The 21,358-nt window shown below is 41.4% G+C and overlaps 1 protein-coding gene across 3 annotated transcripts in view; it reads left to right on the top strand.

The window, feature by feature from the left end:
- LOC120523144 (1-aminocyclopropane-1-carboxylate synthase-like protein 1) overlaps positions 1-21,358 on the top strand; it is a 166,392-nt gene that overhangs the window by 84,518 nt on the left and 60,516 nt on the right. For all 3 annotated transcript variants that reach the window (XM_039744162.1, XM_039744153.1, XM_039744171.1), the window contains exons 8-10: positions 983-1,060; positions 12,191-12,291; positions 12,580-12,669. In XM_039744162.1, coding sequence (XP_039600096.1) covers positions 983-1,060; positions 12,191-12,291; positions 12,580-12,669 — 269 coding nt within the window. The remainder of the gene's footprint in view (positions 1-982; positions 1,061-12,190; positions 12,292-12,579; positions 12,670-21,358) is intronic.

The following is a 21,358-nucleotide window of genomic DNA, read 5'->3' as shown; positions in this document are numbered from 1 at the left end:
CCCTATTCCTCCCAACTCTGGCTCTCCGAATGAAGTGAAGTGGCTCCTTTTATAGTGCCCCCCAAAGCGCTCCAGGTGTTGTATATACTCTTTATAGCCACACTTCTGGGTATGGCAGAAGTCCTGCAGAGATGGGCTCAGCCATTCCCCATGTGCCTCCTGACAGTGGCCACAGGCCCCAGAAGTGTTGAGCTTCCATGCTTCAAACCCATGGCACTATAACAAGCCTGGGGAGGCTGCCCTCTGTCATACTGCCTCGTGCAAGCTCTCTCCTGCAGTCCTTCCATCACTGAGGCATCCCGGGCCGGGTAAGAGCAATAGTGACATTTACTATTTGGGTCTAGTAGACGTTTGATAGTAAACTTCTAAATACAACTCCAGTTATTCTGTTTGTTTTTGGGGACTGTAAGGGACAGCTGGCAGCCCAAGCCGGCCGGGACACCCAAAATATGGGGGAAGGCAGATTCCTTGAGATGCTAGATGGCAGCTTCCCTGGAGTACAGCATTGCTCCGGATTCCCGCAGGGCACCATGGGACTTGGAGTTCGGTATCATGGGTGCTGCCAGGGGGCGTTATGGAAGGACAATGGGAGACAAGTTTCTCACCCAACCCGGAAATGCTGGCAGGTCATGTGAGTGGAAGCCCAGAAGTACTTCCAGGTTGGCCGATATAAAAAGAACTGGCTTGCCCCCAGTGAACGAGCCTGAGTTGGGAGGAGGTGGACAACGCTTACTGGGAGGGGTGGAGGAAAAAGAGAGAGAGAAGAATATTGAGTATTGTGTTTACTTGCCTGTTTATATGTGGCTGTGGTGTTTGGTGGGCACTGTGAAGAATATAAAAGAAATAAATAAATTCTTGGTGCTTTTAACTCGTGTGTCTGTCTGTCGGGTTAGAGGAGCAACAGTGCACTCTAGTGTTCACAGCACATATGTCATACTTTCATAATGAGAGATACATGATTTTCAAAATGGTTTGTCCTTAGGTGAGTGCTGCCGATGAAAACCCCTTTCACTTAAGTGCTGAGAAGCTGGAGAAGGCCCTGCAAAAAGCTACACAGGAGGCAAGTTCCAAACAAATCTTTACCTTCAAAATAAAACTCTTTATGATTTGAGAATTTGACCTAATAATGTTTTTGACTAGTCTATGTCCTTCACTAACTGAACTAAATGTGCCAGTGGGAGGGTATGCTTTAACAAGGGTGGCATTCCTTTTCAGCTTTGAACACAATTCCTGGTAAAGCCTTGGCATGCTGTTCTTTCATAAGAATCTAAGAACACAAGAAATTTGACAAACGAGAGGAGACCATTCAGTCCATTAAACCCGTTTGTTTGACTAATAGCTAAGCTGCCCCCAGTATCTCACCCAGACTCTTCATAAAAAGGTTGTCAAGGTTTCTGCTTCAACTCCATGTGTTGGTAGTTTGTTTCAGTACAACTCAGTGCTTCTTGGTTTCAGTCCTAAATGTTCTTCCCCTTGATTTCAATCCAAATCATATACTGTGATATCATCTACTGTTAAATTTTGCTCCATACTTGTAAAATTTTTATTTTTATACTGTATTGAGGATTTGTTCTCTTCTGTGTATTGTATTGTCTTGTATTGGCCCCCTTTTTTTTGACACCTACTGCACGCCCAACCTACCTGGAAATGGGTCTCTCTTTGAACTGCCTTTCCTGAGGTTTCTTCCATTTTTTCCCTACAAGGGTTTTTTTTGGGGGAGTTTTTCCTTGTCTTCTTAGAGAGTCAAGGCTGGGGGGCTGTCAAGAGGCAGGGCCTGTTGTGTGATTTTGGGCTGTACAGAAATAACTGTATTGTATTGTATTCTCAGTTGTGTCCTCAAGTACGTGATTGACCCTAAAGATGAACGAATGTTGCTGGATCTACTTTATCAATGTCTTTGAGAATTGTGAAGGCCCTTTATTAGGTATCCTTATGGTCTCCTCTGCTCAGACTAAATCACAGTAGGACATGTCCCTACGTCCTGGGATGGCTGGTTGCTCTCCTCTGCACAGCTTCAAGTGCTTCTGTTTTTTCAGTGTCAGTATAGTATTTTTGATGGGATTGACTTTTAACCTTTGGTTTATGGCAATGTGTGATTGTTTGTATTGTATTATGACTATTGTAATGCATTAATTTGGAAATTAATAACATTAATAACATCCATCCATCCATTTTCTAACCCGCTGAATCCGAATACAGGGTCACGGGGGTCTGCTGGAGCCAATCCCAGCCAACACAGGGCACAAGGCAGGAACCAATCCTGGGCAGGGTGCCAACCTACTGCAGGACACACACAATCACACCCACACACCAAGCACACACTAGGGCCAATTTAGAATCGCCAATCCACCTAACCAGCATGTCTTTGGATTGTGGGAGGAAACCCACGCAGACACGGGGAGAACATGCAAACTCCACGCAGGGAGGACCATTAATAACATTTCATTATTAAAAAAATGAAATGAATCAGGAAGGTTAACGGTTCAAATCCCACAACAACCAGAAGGGATCCTACTCTTTTGGGCCCTTGAGCAAGAGCCCTTATCCTTAAAGGTTTTGCAGAAGGACACACAAACACACACACACATATATATATATATATATTGTCACAGTTGGCTGGGTGCAGTCGGCAATCAGCCGCCTATTTAAGGAGCAGCCATCCTGCAATCAAGGCTGGAGTCGGGTGAGGAGGAAGACGAGGTCGTGCAGAGGAGGCGAGGAGAAGCCCAAGTGTGATTTGTGTGTGGGAAGAAGAAAGTGGCTATTGAGAGCCTGGACTTTGGGGAGACTGTGGGGTTTGGTGGAGCATTTTACTAGTTTTGTTGGCACTGGGTCTAAGGAACTACAAGTAGGTTTCATTTTAGAAATGAAAGACTTCCTGTTTGGTTAACAAATTTAAATTACTAAAGTGGAGCGTACAAGACGAGACAGAGTTTGGTAATCTAATATGAAGTTTGCAGGGTGAGGCTGAGATCTGGGATATAAAGTCTGTTTGTTAATGTCGGTCTGTATTTGCATTTGCTAGATTAGTGACTGCCCTAAACAGTACACAAAGATTATTATTGTTGCTATCTATTATTTTAGAATGCCAGTCTGAGTGGGCTTTAAAGAGGGCATTTTTATATTTTTAACACTCTCTGGCCATGCAATTTGGAAGACCTGCATCTTGGCTGCGCTCCATCTACGCTCCTGATAAGAGTTCAAGAGCTCTCATTAACCCAGGGAGTGTTTCTGTGTGCTTTGATCACTTGTGTTTTAATGGAGCTATCGTATTCAAAGCCTCTTTCAAAGTCTCATTATATTATGCTCGAGTTTCTCATTCAAATTCCAAAATTTGATGCAGAGATGTTGCGCTGTCCTAGTTTTTATCTGTGAATGTACTGCTAAGGGAAAAAAACAAATCAAATATAATTAAGAAGTGATCAGAAGTAACTTCATTTAATGGTGTAATATTTAAATTTACTGCGGTGGGTTGGCACCCTGCCCAGGATTGGTTCCTGCCTTGTGCCCTGTGTTGGCTGGGATTGGCTCCAGCAGACCCCCGTGACCCTGTATTCGGATTCAGCGGGTTAGAAAATGGATGGATGGATATTTAAATTTATCAACCAGTGATATTTAAGTTCTGATGTTAATTGTAGTTTTAGTTTTCATTTTATTTTATAAAATTAAGTTAATATTTTCATTTCATTCTAGTTTTCGGTGGAGTCAACAATTTTCATTATTTAGCTCTGTGTTGGGCGGCACGGTGGCGCAGTGGTAGCGCTGCTGCCTCGCAGTTAGGAGACCCGGGTTCGCTTCCTGGGTCCTCCCTGCGTGGAGTTTGCATGTTCTCCCCGTGTCTGTGTGGGTTTCCTCCCACAGTCCAAAGACATGCAGGTTAGGTGGATTGGCGATTCTAAATTGGCCTTAGTGTGTGGTTCCTGTGGTGGGTTGGCACCCTGCCCTGTGTTGGCTGGGATTGGCTCCAGCAGACCCCCGTGACCCTGTGTTCGGATTCAGTGGGTTGGAAAATGGATGGATGGATAGTTCTGTGTTTCAGATTTTAGTTTTTATTTTATTTAGTTCTGGCCTTTTTATATAATATTAGTAGAATTTTAGTTTTTTTTTTTTCTGTTGCAAGACCACAAACACAGGCCTACACATATTTCAATGCAAGTTATGTTTCAGTCAACAAAATACACTCACAGTTCATAATGCCGTTAAACACAGCTTGACTAACAAGGATCAAACCGATGAAGTGGCCTAATGAGTGTAGTCGGCAAGATCAAATGTTTCAACCCAAGAAGCCAGTCCGCGCAAGCGTGTTGCCGTTAAGCTATAAACGAGCATGCATGTCGAGAGATTTGTTCATGTTGCAGCGATGTCCATTGCACAGATAGCCACGCAGTGAAAATATTCGCTTGACGAACGCCTGTGATTTAGTTTTACAGACAAGGTCCTCAGCCACTGACGCCAGCAGACTGTATGCTGACAATTTCTGCTGCCATTGCAGTGCAGTCACGGTGCCATAGAAGTGCTGGACCTCCACTAAGTACTGATCCAGCTGATCCTGCACTGAAACTGATACTCTTTTCTTCCTCTTTCACGCTACATTTGCTTTTATTATCATCTGCACTGTAATTAAAGTATTCCCACACATTACTTTTCGTTTTCAACCCGCAAACATCTGTGTAAGACTCACCATCATCAAGCACACGTGCTTACTGTGTCAACCCGATGAACAAAATGTGCTCAACAAACAAACGACAGCCCTTTATGGAAGTTGCACCATGTGACTATAGTAAGTCCAAAGTACAAGATCACCGCATAGTAAACAGCACAACGTAACGGAACATTCAGGGGGACCTACAAACAAACAAACTCCTGTTTGCTGTTTTTTTCCCCGTTTTTGCTCAGTTTTCGTTCTCGTTTTAGTTCATTCACATATCACAAATTTTTATTTTCATTTAAGCTTAGTTTCTCAGTTTGCCTTAATTTCAGTTCTCATGCTAGTAAAATGAAAAACAATATTTTTAGTTCTAGTTCTCATTTTTGTTATGAAAATATCGCTGGTCTCAACCCCACAAGTGATAATTAAATCTAATGTGTGGTTTTGACTCTGTGTTGGGCCGCTGACAATCTGACAAAATCCGACTGAGTTTAACAAATACAGGTGGTCGTTGAGATTCATGACCACGTTCCTTTCCGAGGGATCGGTCATAAGTCAATCTGGACTGTTATACATATTCAAACCTGACAGTATGTATAGTATTGTATAAGTCCCTTAAGTCATATTGTTTGTTTTATATCCTTTTTATTATAATCCATGGCACATTGTGTAGCTTTTCTGTCTTTTTTTGGTAAATTATTTATTTTTTCATTTTGTTTCATTATTAAATTATTTATTTTTTCATTTTGTTTCATTATTAAATCATTTATTTTTTCATTTTGTTTCATTATTACTGTTGCTCACATGGGTGCCGAACCTTGAATAGCTTCACGAATCCTTTCTTTATCTATGTTACATTACGTCATCACTATGAGCCTCTCCCAGTGTTCATTGTGTTAACTGTGAGAGGAGTATTTGAACCGGCAGAGCTTGAGCACTCGTATGTTTTCTGTTTTAACATTTCAGCCTGTTGTTAATAATAAACATTAACAGATAAAGGAGGTCAATGTGGCTTCATTGCCCCCGTATGGTGGTTCGCACGAAGTGTTTTTGTGAGTCAAAAACACAGAAGCTTTGGAGGTAACCGGATTCAAAGCCAGAGCACAGGAGTACAGCGCGTGTGGGAAACACCAGTTACAATGGGGTAACTTAAAGTCACATGCAGTTGCATTTGCTTTCTTTCCTCCCTAATACTACTGATCACCTTTATTTTTGTGACAAGGTCAATTGCCTTTTTCACCTAATTGTAAGACAGATGTAATTGAGTGTAGTTGAAACAACTGCAGATAATTAACTGAGATCGAGATGAATAAGTCACAGCATACAGAGCTGGGGCCTCATGTATAAACGGTGCGTACGCACAGAAATGTTGCGTAAGAACTTTTCCACGTTCAGATCGCGATGTATAAAACTACACTTGGCGTAAAGCCACGCACTTTTCCACGGTACCTCATGCCTTGTCGTACGCAAGTTCTCCGCTCGGTTTTGCAAACTGGCGGCACCCAGCGTCAAAGCAGTGCTACTGTTCTTGTGTGATTACTCATTATTTTCATGACGCGGCTTTATAAATACACAGAAACTAACTGCATATTGTTTATTAGTGTAATGCATCTGATTGTAATTAACTCGTAACAATATAATGGTAGAGGGAACAGCCATAGTATTCCAAATACCATAACTGCTTTAGCGTTGTTACTCTCACTTCTCCTTCTTCTCCTTCTTCTTCTTCTTCTTTCAGCTCCTCCCGTTAGGAGTTGCCACAGCGGATCATCTTTTTCCATATTACTCTCACTGCACGACTCGGAGTATTTATATCACTGTATCTGAGTGTGAATCACAGCAGCAGCTGATCGGAAAGAGAATTATCGGATACAGCTTCAAGGACACGTTGTCTCAGCCACTGCAAAATGTTTTAAAGCCTTTCCTGTACGGACCTCGCGGTTCAGAAACAGTTTAATCCCAAGAACTTTAAATGCACTCAATCAATTGCACCTTGTAGAACGGTTTGTACTTATAAGTAGAATCACCTCACTGTAAACTTGCACTACAGTTATAATATCTCACAACCTGAGCCACTTTATAAAGCGCGTATTTACATATGATGACGATATCATTTTTAAGGTGAAATGCAGCAAAATATGTTTATTAAATTATACAGATAAAACTTTAACTTCATTTAAATAATCTATATTCTTCACTGGGAGTGTCTTTAAGGATAGAATAATTAAACATGTACTACGAAGATATTTCAATGTTCTTTAAACGTTTTGAAGAATCGGCGCTAAGCTTACAGATGGCTTAACGTCTATTACAGAGCTGATTGTGTGGCGATCGGTTACTTGGGGAAAGAAAAGCAAGGACTGCAGTGACAGCTACGCCAATATATATTGAATATAAAACAGAAAGAGAAAATAACAACACAGCTAAAAACGCAGCGACAAATTTCGGCAAAAGTTAAATGCTTGTGTCATGAGCACAAACGTTCTTTAACTCCTATCATCATGAAAATGATATCACGTATACATCTCAGTATTTTAGTTATTCAGAGAGCTGTAATATCACGAATGTAATGGACTCTGTGTCCAGTTGGAGGAAGAGAGACAGTTTAAGAAGCAAGTAGTGATTCACACACACAGAGCACATAGAAGATCAAATACAAAACTAAGCATTTAACGTGCTACTTTAATTACGATGTGATTTTAGAAACTGGTTAATTAAACAATTTTAAGATGAATTTTATGATGTTCTACTTTAATGACAAAATAAACTACGTGATTAAAGTGGAAATGTCGAGATTGAAGTGGACATTTCGTGCTTTTTCCCCACCGTGTGCCTTTTTTCTCTGTACCCTAATAAACTTTCATATGACACTCAGACAGTGGGCTTACAACTCTTCTTTTCACGGCGACTTTGATATGTGACTTCTTTTTTATTTCCGGCACTGTGCGATTTTGTGAACATGAGCTTTCAAGTTTCTCCAACACGCTATGTCACTCGATGAACTTTATTTTGTTGATTATACCACGGTTTATTTGAACAAATGGTATGTTTTTCCTTTGCCTCTACTTGGTATTCGCTGAAATTCTTATATTCCCCCGTGCTTTTCCCATTGTCTTTTCACAGAAGGCTGCGCTTAAGGGCGATTTATATTGATTTGCATATTCAAATAGGTGTAATTCTGGGAGGATTTGGGGCGTTACATAATGCGCGTGCACGAGCGTTAGTTTTCACTCTGACCGGGATTTATGTAGCGGAAGAACGTGGAAGTTGGAGTACGCACAGATTCCTGCATCTGGATTTTTCTGTGCGTAAGCACATTTCGGCTTTTGTGCTTACGCCATGTTATAGTGCGAGTTCTACGCACGGCGTTATACATGAGGCCCCTGGTCTGGTAAAAACTTTGCCCGCGAGACGGAGTAAGACTACCTGTAAGTAAAACAATTGCTAAAAGTGTCATTTCACACATCATTGTGTACATTGAGGTGTCCCTCATCAACACCACAGAATCATAATCTACAGTATAGCTAAATCCGACACAAAGGCTTCCAAATTCAGTCATTATCAATGAATATGACCCTGGTGAAGCGTGGTGGAGGCAGCATCATGCTGTGTGGGTTATTTTTCAGTGATAGAGATTGGGAGATTTGACCAGGTTGAGGAAAAGCTGAACAGAGCAAAATACAGAGATATCATGAATGAAAACCTGCTCCAGAGTGCTGTGGACCTCAGAATGGGCCGACGGTTCACTTTTCAACAGGACAATGACCCTAAGTACAAAGCAAAGACGACACAGGAGTGACTTAGGGATAACTCTAGGAATGTCCTTGAGGGGTCCCGGCAGATCCCAGACTTGAACACAACTGAACATCTCTGGGGAGACTAGAAAATAGCTGTCCATCGACTGTCTGGGGTTTGTGAAAGGTGCTCTATAAATGCAACTTATTATTATTATTACTATTATTATTATCTAAATTCACTCTTTGTTGGAGACAAGTTTCTTAAGCAAAACTTTCTTGCATCCATCCAGTTAGTTTTGTACTCCATCTGCTGATGACAGGAGATGCTGGAGGCCTTTACTGGAAGATACTGGGCCTTGTCCATGAAACGTGAGCAGAACAAACTTGTAATGCAACTTTTGATAGATAGAAGCAAATATATTTGTATTCTGGGATTCATCAGTGCTTTAGTAGCCAAACTGATTTCACAAATGCTCATGACTGTTTAATATCGCTTGTCATTTCCATAACACTGGTCTACAAAAAATATTTTTTGTTTGCTTCTGGGAACTTCAGAGCAGCTTTTTATTAAGCTTTTTACGCTGATTTCATATGTGAAATCGGAATTAAGCTAACACGTCAGGTTTTTGAAATACACATCATTGCTGTTTTGACACTTTTGAATATCAATATAATATATCAACACGATTTCTGTAGTTTGGACTGTGTCCCACCAAAACTGCTTAGATGTGTTTATTCTGAAAACAACCCAGAAGACGATACCAGAGACATGTTAAAGTATATTTATGTCAATTTACCTCAATATAAAAGTGAGGTCAGCGTGCCCAAAAATGTTGGAGGCCCTCGCTTTTACGCTTGTACTGCACATCCATCTCTCTTTGCAAGAACCAACAGTAGTCACCCGTCATGCTCGGAGTGAAATATTCCCAATATCAGTTTTTCATCACCTTTATATCTTGATGAATCTTTCCCCATGCTCATCTCTGACATCGTTTAGATTTGGTGGAGAAAATTTGAGATGAGAATGTCACAAATGCATCTTCAGTGACATTCTGGCTCCCGTAAACTAATACACTTTCAGTATATTCTCCACAAGCTCAGCATTATTCTCTGCTCTGTGACTGTCAAGAAAATTCTGGACAACCTGCATGAATGAGGGTGTTGATTCAGGGGGCTTCAGTTTCCTTTTGAACTCATTGTCAAGCATCAGTTCACGGATTTCAGGGCCAACAAGAAGACCTTCCTTAATTTTGGCTTCACTTTTCTCGAAAACCAAACTTAATTCTTAAATGCTGAAAACGCATCGCCTTTACTGTCCAGTCACCCTAGTTGTCCAAGATCTGGAACATCAGAACTAAAAAATGGGAAGTGCTGGACAAAAACGGTTTTCAGATTTGGAGTCACCAAGTGAAATTTGTTGAAGTACAGATGAAAGACTCTCAGTAGCAAAACGCTTGCTGACCAGTGTTCATATTGCGTTTTGTTATATTTAGAATGCTACAACCCCAATTCCAAAAAAGTTGGGGTAGTATGGAAAATATAAATATATATGATAAAAACAAAAAAGAGTGACTTGTCAATTTATTTTGAAATGTAATTAAACAAAACCTGTATAAAGACAAGGTATTTCATGTTTGAGCTCTTCAACTGCATTGTTGTTTGAAGATCTGCGTTTATTCTGAAATTAATATTCCAAATATTTTGTGACAGCGTAGTTTAGGACTAATAATGACGTGACAAGCTTAAGCAACAAAGGGATGTCAAACATATGAGGCCATCATGTTCTAGTATATCACGAACTTCTAATAAACCACGAGTCCTTCAAGAGCAAGAAAGAGTCGAGGTTCACCAACCTACCAACAGATGTATCAGTGAATGATCCAGTACTTAAAGAACAACGTTCTCCAAAGGCAAATTGGTAGGATTTTGAGTATTTTACAGTGCATAATATAATTAGAAGATTCAACGAATCTGGTCAAATCTCAGAGCAAAAAGAGCAAGACCGAAAAGCAGCATGACCTGAATGTGCATGATTTCTGATCACACAGGCGTCACTGATATCATGATGTTGGCTCGAGAATACTTCAATGAACCTTTGTCAGTTGACACCATTTGCCGCTGCATCCCCAGGTGCAAGTTAAGACTTTACTATTGTGGCACGCGGCTGGGAGTGGTACCCAGGAGAACCGGGGGAGGGCTTGCGCCTCCTCCAGACCATGAAGGGGCAACCGCCCTGGTGGCTTTGGGGACCGCAGGTACAGAGCTTTGAAGCTCAGCCCTTTAGGGGCCCGTGGTCACCGCCAGGGGGTGCCCCTATGCCTACGGAGCCTTGGACCGCAGCACTTCTGCCACACCCGGAAGTACTGAGGGGAAGAGGGTCAGGAGAAAAGAGGCAGTGTGAGAAATGCCTGGACTTTGGGGAGTTTAGGGGTGGGTTGTGTGCACTGTTGTAAATAGTAGTAATTAGTGCAAATAAACATGTGGTGGTGCTTAATAACATGTCTACCTGTCTGTGTCTGGGGCTCGTTCCACACTATACAAAGTAGAAGCCCCAAATCAATAAGGTGCAGATGTGCCGAAGACTTCTCTGGGCTCGGTCTTACCTGAGATGTCTGTAGCACAGTGGAATAATGTTTTGTGGTATGATGAGTCAACGTTTAAATAGTTTATTTGAAAAAAAAAAGCCATTGTGCTCTCTAGGCCAGGGGTCGCCAAGTCCAGTCCTGGAGGACCACCGTGGCTGCAGGTTTTAATTCCAACCCTTTTCTTAATGAGTGACCTGTTTTTGTTGCTAATTAACTTCTTTTGAATTAATTTGAATTGACTTGCTCTTGAACACTCAAACCCCTTAATTGTTTCTATTTCCTTAATTAGCAGCCAAACAATAATGAGATATAAAATGAGCCAGAACAACTGGTGACCAAAATCGAATATCTGAAAATAAAGAACGATGAAGGTCTCAGGAATGTTGGTCCTCAAAATATTTTAACAGAGCTCTTAGAAAAGAGAAAATCAACAATTACAGAAGTGTCTGCTATTGCACCACAAGAATTAAAGAACGAGTTTAATTAACGACAAGAATTGGCACCTCATTAAGCAGCTGGTTGGAGTGAAATTGGTTGGAGTTTGAGGCCCTGACTTAGTTGGTCTTCTGTTCGCTCCCTCGCTTCACGTTTCATTTCCGTTTGGGTGCCATTTAAGGAAAGAAATGAAGCGATTCAATTAAAATGAATTCACAAGAAGTTAATTAGCAGCACAAACAGGGCACTCATTAAAAAAAGGGTTAGAATGAAAACCTTCAGCCACGGTGGTCCTCCAGGACCGGAGTTGGTGACCCCTGCTCTAGGCCAAAGAGGACCATCTAAGCCAGTGTTTCTCAACCACTGGGTTGTTATAATTACAGTGGGAGTTGTGTAGTGGGTTACAAGCGGGTTGCTCTGTCCAGCAGGGGGCACTAGCTCCCTGGTTGGAATAAGTTCTTTTGTAATTGCTGCATTTTAAGTAACCCAAAACTATATAGTGTGGGAAGCAGACCGGACACAGACAGACGGACATCATTTCAAGTCCAACACACGTTTATTTACACAATACGTAGTACACAAGCCCAGTGCCGCAGCACCAATCACCCCAATAGTCCAGGCCTCTGTTAACAATGCCTTCTCTCTCTATCTTTTAACAATTATGGGAAATTTTGGGTGCCCCCTCGTATGCTACAAAACAGGGTGGGCCAATGAGAAAAGTAGGCCTACCAGGGCCCCTATACTGGCGTCATGCCTGGAGGTAACTAGTCTTTATTTCTCTGCAGGGTGCTCGTGTCAAAGCCATCATCTTGATAAACCCCCACAATCCTCTGGGTGACGTCTACACTTCCACTGAGATGATGCAGTTCTTAGAATTTGCCAAAAGGTAAAGGAGAGTTTGGTCATGCGCTAAATCCTTTTAGAATCTGTCCACGTTGTTTTTTGCATAATGGCTACACACTTGTCCTCAAAGCTGAATCTGTTTTTTGCAAATAGGAAATGTTATCTTTCATTTAATTTGTACAACTACCACCATTTGTTGCAATGAGTATTTGCCCATTTTCATTTTCAGTATTAGCAATTCATAATTTTAGGATTACATGAATCAATCAATCAGCCAATCGATAAATTGTGAAAACTGTGACGGAGCTTTGCACTTCTACTGTCATTGCAGACATGAGCTCCACGCCATCGTTGACGAGATTTACATGCTTTCTGTGTTTGATGAGTGTACAACTTTTCAAAGTGTTCTCAGCTTCAAGAAGTAAGTGTAACTATTCTTCATTATTAAAAGGGTGTGAGACTATAAACACAAACCTCATGGATGGACGCCATCTTTTGCTCCCTGTTGAGGAGGTCCTGGACAGTTAAGATCAGACTTATGACCTCAGGAAGATCTCAGTTGCAGTTCTTGATTGAATTTGCAGTCACCACGGGCTGTCTAGTAGGAAAAGTTCTGAAGGTGAGGGGTGTCCTTTATACATTTTATTGAAAATACAAATCCAATCCACTCAGACATCCAGGTATTGTATTATATTCAGGATGTTGGTTAGATGTTAGATTATTTTTATTATTAGATGGATGAGGTGAATGCTTACTGTATGTATATGTGAGGCTTCTGTACACAAATGAGAAAATATTCACATTGAGCAATCACTATACAGATCACCACATCTTATCTGCGGGTATATGCAGATTCTTTGGAAACTCAGGGCTTATATAAAAGCCTAAAAAATGAACACAAGGGCTGACAGAAGAACTGAGGATCAGCTAGGCTTGGGGACACCGTACTTCAGCAGCATCAGTCCACGCGTATTGCTTCTTGTGCATTTTTAGCGGGCAGCAGTGCAAGTGGGAATTTCAGATGTTCTTTTTCGAGAATAGTCTAGATTTTTTTTTTATAATCTCAAACCACTGTAGGTCAAAACTGTGAATGCCAAACCCCTGGATAAGGCAGTCGACTGTAATTAAAATTGTAATAGTAAATGACAAGAAAAATAATAGACTAATATATGAATAATAACAAGTATCAACTATAATGTACTTCAACATACACAACAACAATGAGTATGATTATATTTTTGTATATATATACAGACAGGCGGACATGTTGTTTGTCACCACCACACATTTATTTACACAACTAATATTTATAAATAATGGTCACTCAGACCCAGTCAGTGCACAAACCCCAATATTCATTCCTGGCCACTCAAATGCCTTTCTTCGGGTCGCCTCCACTCTCCTCTCTTGCCTCGTCCTCTTCCACCCGAATCTAGCCTCGAATGAAGGGAGACGGCCCCTTTTATACATGAGCTCCAGGTGCTTCCGACACACCCCCAGTTGGCCACGCCTACATGTGACGGAAGTGTCGGCTGCTCTCCCGGCAGCTCCCCGGGTGTCCTCTTAATTCTTCCCCCCAGCACTTCCTGGTGTTGAGGTGCTGAGGTAACAGGTCCCCAAGGCATTGGGGCGCCTCCTGGCAGTGACCACGGGCCCCTACAGTGTGGGGCTTCCATGCCCTCAACCCGTGGCCCCCAGAGCAACCAGGAAGGTGGCCCCCACGTGATCCAGGGTGGGCGCAGACCCACATCCGGTCTCTCACGGCGTCCCAGCCGGGTCGTTGCCCCTGGCATCCCTGACAATATATATATATATATATACAGGGTGAGGCAGAAAGGACGGATGTTTTTTACAAAATCACAAAATTGTTAATTTTTTTCTTACAAAGAAATTTATTGAAAGATTTGAGTTCATATTGAAATAGCATTTGACAATTTGTAGGGATGGAAATGCAGGTTTAAATGCAAAATACGCCTTACCGAACGATTACTGAGACCAAGTTCAGAAGAATGCTTCCGAGCAGATCGACTTGGACTGCACAGCAGGGCTAGTCGTACGCTTTCCACATTTTCATGGGTACGTGCCGTTCATGTAGCCCCCGGCGGTCTTTTGTTCATTAGTGAACCTCGTGTATGGCGTTATTTCAGTGCCACTATTCTGAGCACCGCGTAAAAAATATTGGCCGCGTAAAAAAGATTGCAAGTGCAAGTGTTGCATTTTGAAGAGAAATTTATTTTGAGCGTACAAAAGCTGAATTTGAGTGAACAAAATTCATTGCTGCGTGCAAAAATGTATTTCAGTGTTTGCGCTTATCCATATACACACACACAATAGCACCCCTCTCGCTCAGTTTTTTCATTTGCGCTTGCTCGCAATGTGTTGCTTGCGCTCACAACATTCTCTGCTGCGAGCGCTCAACTCTCTGTACACCGTTATAAGTGTGCCACAAAACCAACCAATCACAGACTTGGTTTCAAAAATTCTGATTGGCTCTTACGGTCTCCAATCAGCTCGCTAGCTGCTGCATTCGGACACCGGAAACACTGTCCACTCAGCCTCGCTTCTTGCAGATAGAGGGAGTTTTGATTTACTCTGCAGCCAAAGAAGAGATGGCAGAATCAAATAATGGCTCCAATAATACTACACCACAGTATGCAACTACATTATACTACACCAACGATAGTCTTAACAAATAATATATTTTAAAATAAAATAATTAAAGATATTATCCGCAAATTGGGGTTTAATTGAGTTTAGCTGGATATAGCTACATTTCGGACTGTTTCCGGAATGCAGCAGCTAGCGAGCTGATTGGAGACCGTAAGAGCCAATCAGAATTTTTGAAACCAAGTCTGTGATTGGTTGGTTTTGTGGCACACTTATAACGGTGTACAGAGAGTTGAGCGCTTGCAGCAGAGAATGTTGTGAGCGCAAGCAACACATTGCGAGCAAGCGCAAATGAAAAAACTGAGCGAGAGGGGGTGCTATTGTGTGTGTGTATATGGATAAGTGCAAACACTGAAATACATTTTTTGCACGCAGAAATGAATTTTGTTCACTCAAATTCAGCTTTTGTACGCTCAAAATAAATTTCTCCTCAAAATGCAACACTTGCACTTGCAATATTTTTTTTACGTGCGCTCAGAATAGTGGCACTGAAATAACGCCATACTCGTGTATGAAGTGCTTTAACCCAACGTAGGGTTACGTAGGCTGTTACGAGCGGGAACAGCTTTATTTATGTGGATATTGACATGGCAACGGAACTCAGGCTGAACTGCAATAATAGATTTGTTGTTCTTGACAAAACAGTCGTACGCAAAAATGCGGTGTTCTATCGTCCACGGCTCCATGGCTTCAACTAAAAAGGAAATAAAATAATGCTAAGACTTCGCAAACCTAACGCCACCTACCGTACATCTGTCACTCCACCTAGTGGTGAGTTCTAGCCATTTCAAAGTATGTAAATGCAATTAATCCATTCCGGACCATACCAGCCGTATGTAAATATTTTTTTTTAAAGATTTTTAAGCACAAAAATAGTCAATTATACCATAGAATGCACAGTGTAATTGTAAACTAAATGTAAAAACGTTGAATAACACTGAGAAAACCTTGAACAGAGAGTGCTCGAGTCAGTCTCTTTAAAAACAAGCCCAGTGCATTCTTTAACTGCCTTCTTGGTCTTATGCAGCCAGCTCTCTCTCTCTCTCCCTTGCACTCTCGCTCGCTCTCACTCGCTGTACAGGGAATGCACAGGCAGAGACTGAAGACGTGCGGAAATCATTGGCACGTACGAACCGGAAGGGAAACTGGCTTGTTTGTCACCCGAGTGTGTGGTCGTGTACAGATGCAAAAGTTTGCTGAACTTTTTGGTTATAACCCGATTTGTATGTGGTTCGAGATGTTTGTGACCCGAGGTTCCACTGCGTATATATATATATATATATATATATATATACTGTGTAAATATACATACTGTATATATATATATATATATATATATATATATATATGTATTGTGGACGCTAGGGGTCACTCTTGCCCCTTAATCCCAACAGACAGACACGCTAGACACAGGGTGAAACCACCAGGAGGTATTTTTATTTATTTTCCTTCTTGTACAGTGCCATCCAAGGACCACAGCCACAATTATCAGGCAAGTAAATCAAACACAAACACAAATTTTCCCTCTCTCTTTCTCCTCTGCATCTCCCAGAAAGCTTTGTCCACTTCCTCCCGACTCAGCAGTCCTTTATATAGTCCTTGACCCAGAAGTGCTTCTGTTCTTCCTCCCATATGACTTGCCAAACTTCTGGGTCAAATGGAGAATTCAAGTTTTTAATCAGCCTGAAAGTACTTCGGGACTTCCGTCCTTGTGACTTCCTAGTACTTCCGGGCTATAAGGGAAGCATGACTCCCCAGGTCCTTCCACAGCACCCGCTGGCAGCACCCACGGCACCCAACAGGGTTGAGACACCAAACCCCAAGTCCCAGGTTGCCCTGTAGGAATCCAGGGCAATGCTACACTCCAGGGGAACTGCCATCTAGCGTCTTGGAGGAAGCAGTGGTCAAAAGTAGCTGCCTTCCTCCATCCTTCCATTTCAGGGCGTCTCTTACAATATATATATAAAATGCTAAGGTCAGTCTCTCTGTCACTTGAACCTTGATCTTGTTCTTCATCAAAAACTCTTGATGCGATATGTGCCAGTAATTCAATAAAGGTGAGGTGGCTTTAGACTCGGAAACTGCCCTCTGTGCATGGGTTTATTACAGCCAATGTAGTGACGTGGTGGAAAAGAACATCAGTGACAGCAGAAGACGTGACAAAGAACACCATAATTGGAAGAAAAGAACAAGAAAAGCAACATGGTGGAGGCAGTGTTATAGTATTGCCATGTGTGACTGCCAATGGAAGTGGTTCATTGATGTTTATTAATGATGTGACTGGTGACAGAGGTAGCAGGATGAATTCTGAAGTGTCCAGGGTGCTATTCTGTCTGCTCACAATCAGACAAATGCTGACAAACTGAAAGAACTGCTTTACAGTGCACATGGATAATGACTCAAAGCATACTGTGAAAGCAACCCGAGTGTTTCTCAATTTAAAGAAATAGGATATTCTTCAGCGGCCAAGTCAATCACTTGATCTCAACCCAACAGTCCATGCTATTCAGTTACTGAACACAAAACTGAAGGCAGAAAGACTAAGAAACAAGCAGCCACTGAAGCAGTAAAGGCCTGGGAATGCATCTCAAGGGAGGAAAGTCAGCATTTGGTGATGTCCATATGTTCCACACTTCAGGCAGTCATTACCTGCATCCAAGTAGTAAAACAATACACGTATATTACTTTGTCCAATTACTTCTGAGCCTCAGAAAATGGGGGGACATTGTGAAAAATGGCTGCAATTTGTGAAAGCTCAATGCAATTCCTTTGTTAAACCCCTTAAATTAAAACTGAAAGTCTGTACTTCTGTCACATGTTGATTGCTTAATTTCAAATCCACTGTGGTGCTGTAACAGAGATAAATTTTCAAAAATTGCATCAATGTCCAAATACTTATGAACATAACTGTATTTTGCTCATCTGGAAAAATCCCAATAAATAATCACTATGTCAATGGGAAAATTATATTCTGTATTATCTCATATTGGGAACAATCCAATTCACTTCATCAGGATCTGTGGAGAACATTTTCAGAACTTTACAAGGACTCATGAATGTAATCTTAAAGTACAGGTAAACATGTCAGGCCTGTGCTTGACCTTTTCTGTTATGTTTCTGTTTGTTTAATCCTTAGAGATTAAACAGAGAATCCAAATCTGAATCACTTTAATGCTAGCATGTGCATCACACCAGAATTGACTTTGGTTAGGTGCAAAAACATGGAGTACTAGACATTACCAACTCAAGACAACACAATTTCAACCCACCATTAACCTGTCACTGTGCAAACCATGATACAAATACAACAATTTCTTGAACAAAACAATTACAAACTTCAATAGTTAACTCAAATCGGTAGAAAAACTATACAAAAGAATACAGATATCAAATAATACTATACAATAAGTTGAGCAAGTATGAAGTGTTTACAAATAGACAAACAGTGCAGTTACCAGTTATATGTTGCAATAACAGTTAGGAGTAACCCTCAGTAAGCTTATTTAGGATGTGAATAATTTGAGGAGGGCAGAATGGTGGCACAGTGAGTAGCGCTGCTGCCTTGCAGTTAGGAGACCTGGGTTTACTTCCCGGTCCTCTCTTTATGGAGTTTGCATGTTCTCCCTGTGTCTGTGTGGTCTTCCTCTGGGTGCTCCAGTTTCCTCCCACAGTCCAAAGACATGTAGGTTAGGTGCATTGGAGATTCTAAATTGTCCCTAGTGTGTGCTTGGTGTATGTGTGTGTGCACTGGGGTGGGCTGGAGCCCTGCCCAGGGATTTGTTCCTGTGTTGGCTGGGATTGGCTCCAGCAGACCCCCGTGACCCTGTAGTTAGAATATAGTGGGTTGGATAATGGATGGATGGATGGATAATTTGAGGAAAGAAGCTGCGGAGATGGTCTGTAGATGACCTGCACCTCCTCTGTGATGTCAATTTAATGAACACATGGCTGCTGGGATGGGTGGAATCATCTGTTGGGGCAGGCAGACTCAGCTGCAATCTTTCCTGTTTTCTTTTTCGCTCTGGTGATCAACAGATCTTTTAATGTTGGGAGACAACAGACAGTGACTTTCTCATCTAAACAAATCACCTGCAGAGGAAGCAGAAGGAAACCAAATGGTGATGGAGGAGGTCACAATATTCTCAATGATGGCCGAGTAAAAATGTAACAATATCCGCCTTGATATGCCAAGCTTTTTAAGCTAGCAAAGGAATAACAATCTCTACCTGGCTTCCTGATGATGGACGGGATGTGCTCGTCTCATTGTAATGTATTAGTAAAAGTCGTCCCCAGGAAATTAAATGACTGAACCACAGACACAGTCTGGCCATTAATTTGCAAAGGTGGACAGTTAGTGACCTGTCAGCGGAAATCAATCCTCATTTCCACTATCTTAATAGTATTGAGCTCCAAATTGTTACACAAACACCATTCTATAAGACAACCCACCTCTCTTTGATAGGAAGACGTGTCATTATTAGAAATGAAACCCACTATGGTTGTGTCATCTTTAGGATTTTTACAGATTTGTCCATGGAACTGCAGTCATTTGTATAAGTGAAAACAGGAGGAGTGAAAGAACAGCCTATGCTAACTGACATTGGATCCAATATATAAGGGCCCAGTCTCACATACTGCTTCCTACCTGGCAAGAAACTCAGAATCCACTGGCAGAAACCATAGGGTGCACCTAAATGGATTAATTTACTCAGAAGCAACTCTGGAACAAAGGTATTGAAAGCTAAGCAGAAATCCACAAACAAGGCCTTTGCATAAATGTTAGAATAAATTGGAGGCATAAAAAAATTGCATCCACCAGTGAGCGATTTGCCCTATATGTGAACTGAAATGGAACAAGGAGAGGGTCACTGATATATTTTCATAACTACTGAGGTCAAAGCAATTAGCCTATAGACATTAAATTCAGAGATTTTATCTTTCTAGAAGATTGTAACGACGATGGCTACTTTAAAGCAGTCTGGAACTTTTCCCAAGCTGCAGGCAAGTATTAAATATGTCAGTGAAGACATGTGCTAACTGATCTGCACAACATAAAGAACCATTTTAGATGGGTCTCTCTTTCACGAATTGTCTTTGGAGGATACTGTTGTACTTGTTATGTTATTTTCAGTGCTGGTTGAAACCCATATGGAGCCCCCTTCAGTGTGGGAGGGAACATGCCCATTTTCGGTCCCCTAACGGCACCCCTCGGTGTCCATAGTGTGGATGATTGGAAAGGTCCAGAGCGCACATCGCTTGAGTTACATAAATGGTGCCACTTGGCGTTCTTAGCATGCTTTTGAATAATTAAAATTTGAGAACCGGGACTCCCCCTCGGTGTTGATAGTGCGCACCCCTAGACTTTCTGAAATGGCACTCCTTGCTGTCTATAATGCACTTTTAGTATTATTAGACTTTGAGAACCGGGGTGGAGGGTTCCTTTTGGTGTCCATAGCATGTGCCCCTTTACTTACCAAAATGGTGCCCCTTGCTGTCCATAGCATATTTGAAATGGTACAGGCCTTTACCGTTATTTGCTTTATTATCCAACTTAAAGGGCCATTTTACACAGGGCTCTTGTTGTCGGGATAGGGATAATAATAATAATCGTTTTTATTTATGCAGCACCTTTCATACTCTCAAGGACAATTTACAATTCAGTAAACACATTAACAAGACAATAGAAATCACATATAAGAAAATGAATAATACTCATTGAAGCGATGTGTTTTTAACAGGAGTTTGAAATGAATAATAGATTTTTCCTCGTGAAGTCTGAGAGGAAGAGCATTCCAAATTTTATGGCCCATCACACTGAAAGCTCTGCCCCCACCATAGTTACTAACCTGTATTTAGGTACAAGGAGTAAGTTTGCGTCCAATGTTCTTAATGCACAGGCAGGAGTATAAGGAAGCAGCAGGGGCTAAACCATGAAGGGCTTTAAAGGTGAGAAGAATAATTTTAGATTTGATTCTTGAAAAGTCTGATAACCAATGCAAATCATAGAGGACAGGAGTGATGTGAGCAGATTTTTTAGTGTGTGTAAGTAGACGAGCAGCAGAATTCTGAATATACTGTAATCTATTGATATATTTAGGCCATAAAACAATGCATTGCAGTCGTCCAGATGGGTAGTGATGATGAAAGCGTGAATGAGTGTTTCAGTATCCTTCACACTGAGGATAGAATGAAGAAGAGCAATGTTGTGAAGATGAAGAAAAGCCATCTGTATTATTGAGCTAATGTGTGGTTGGAAAGTAAGGAGCTGATCAAAGGTGACACCCAAAATACGGACTGATGCTGAGGGTTCAACCAGGATCCCATCAACGTCAATTTTTAACCCACAAAGGGTAGAGAGGACTGATTTAGTACCAATTAATAAGATTTCTGTTTTATCGGGATTAAGTTGTAAAAAATGATCTGTCATCCAGTGATTGATTTCC

The sequence above is a fragment of the Polypterus senegalus genome, chromosome 1, assembly GCF_016835505.1.
Source record: "Polypterus senegalus isolate Bchr_013 chromosome 1, ASM1683550v1, whole genome shotgun sequence".
NCBI classification, from domain to species: domain Eukaryota; kingdom Metazoa; phylum Chordata; class Cladistia; order Polypteriformes; family Polypteridae; genus Polypterus; species Polypterus senegalus.
The sequence above is the reverse complement of the archived record's forward strand: the minus strand, read 5'-3'. Positions and strand labels throughout refer to the sequence as shown.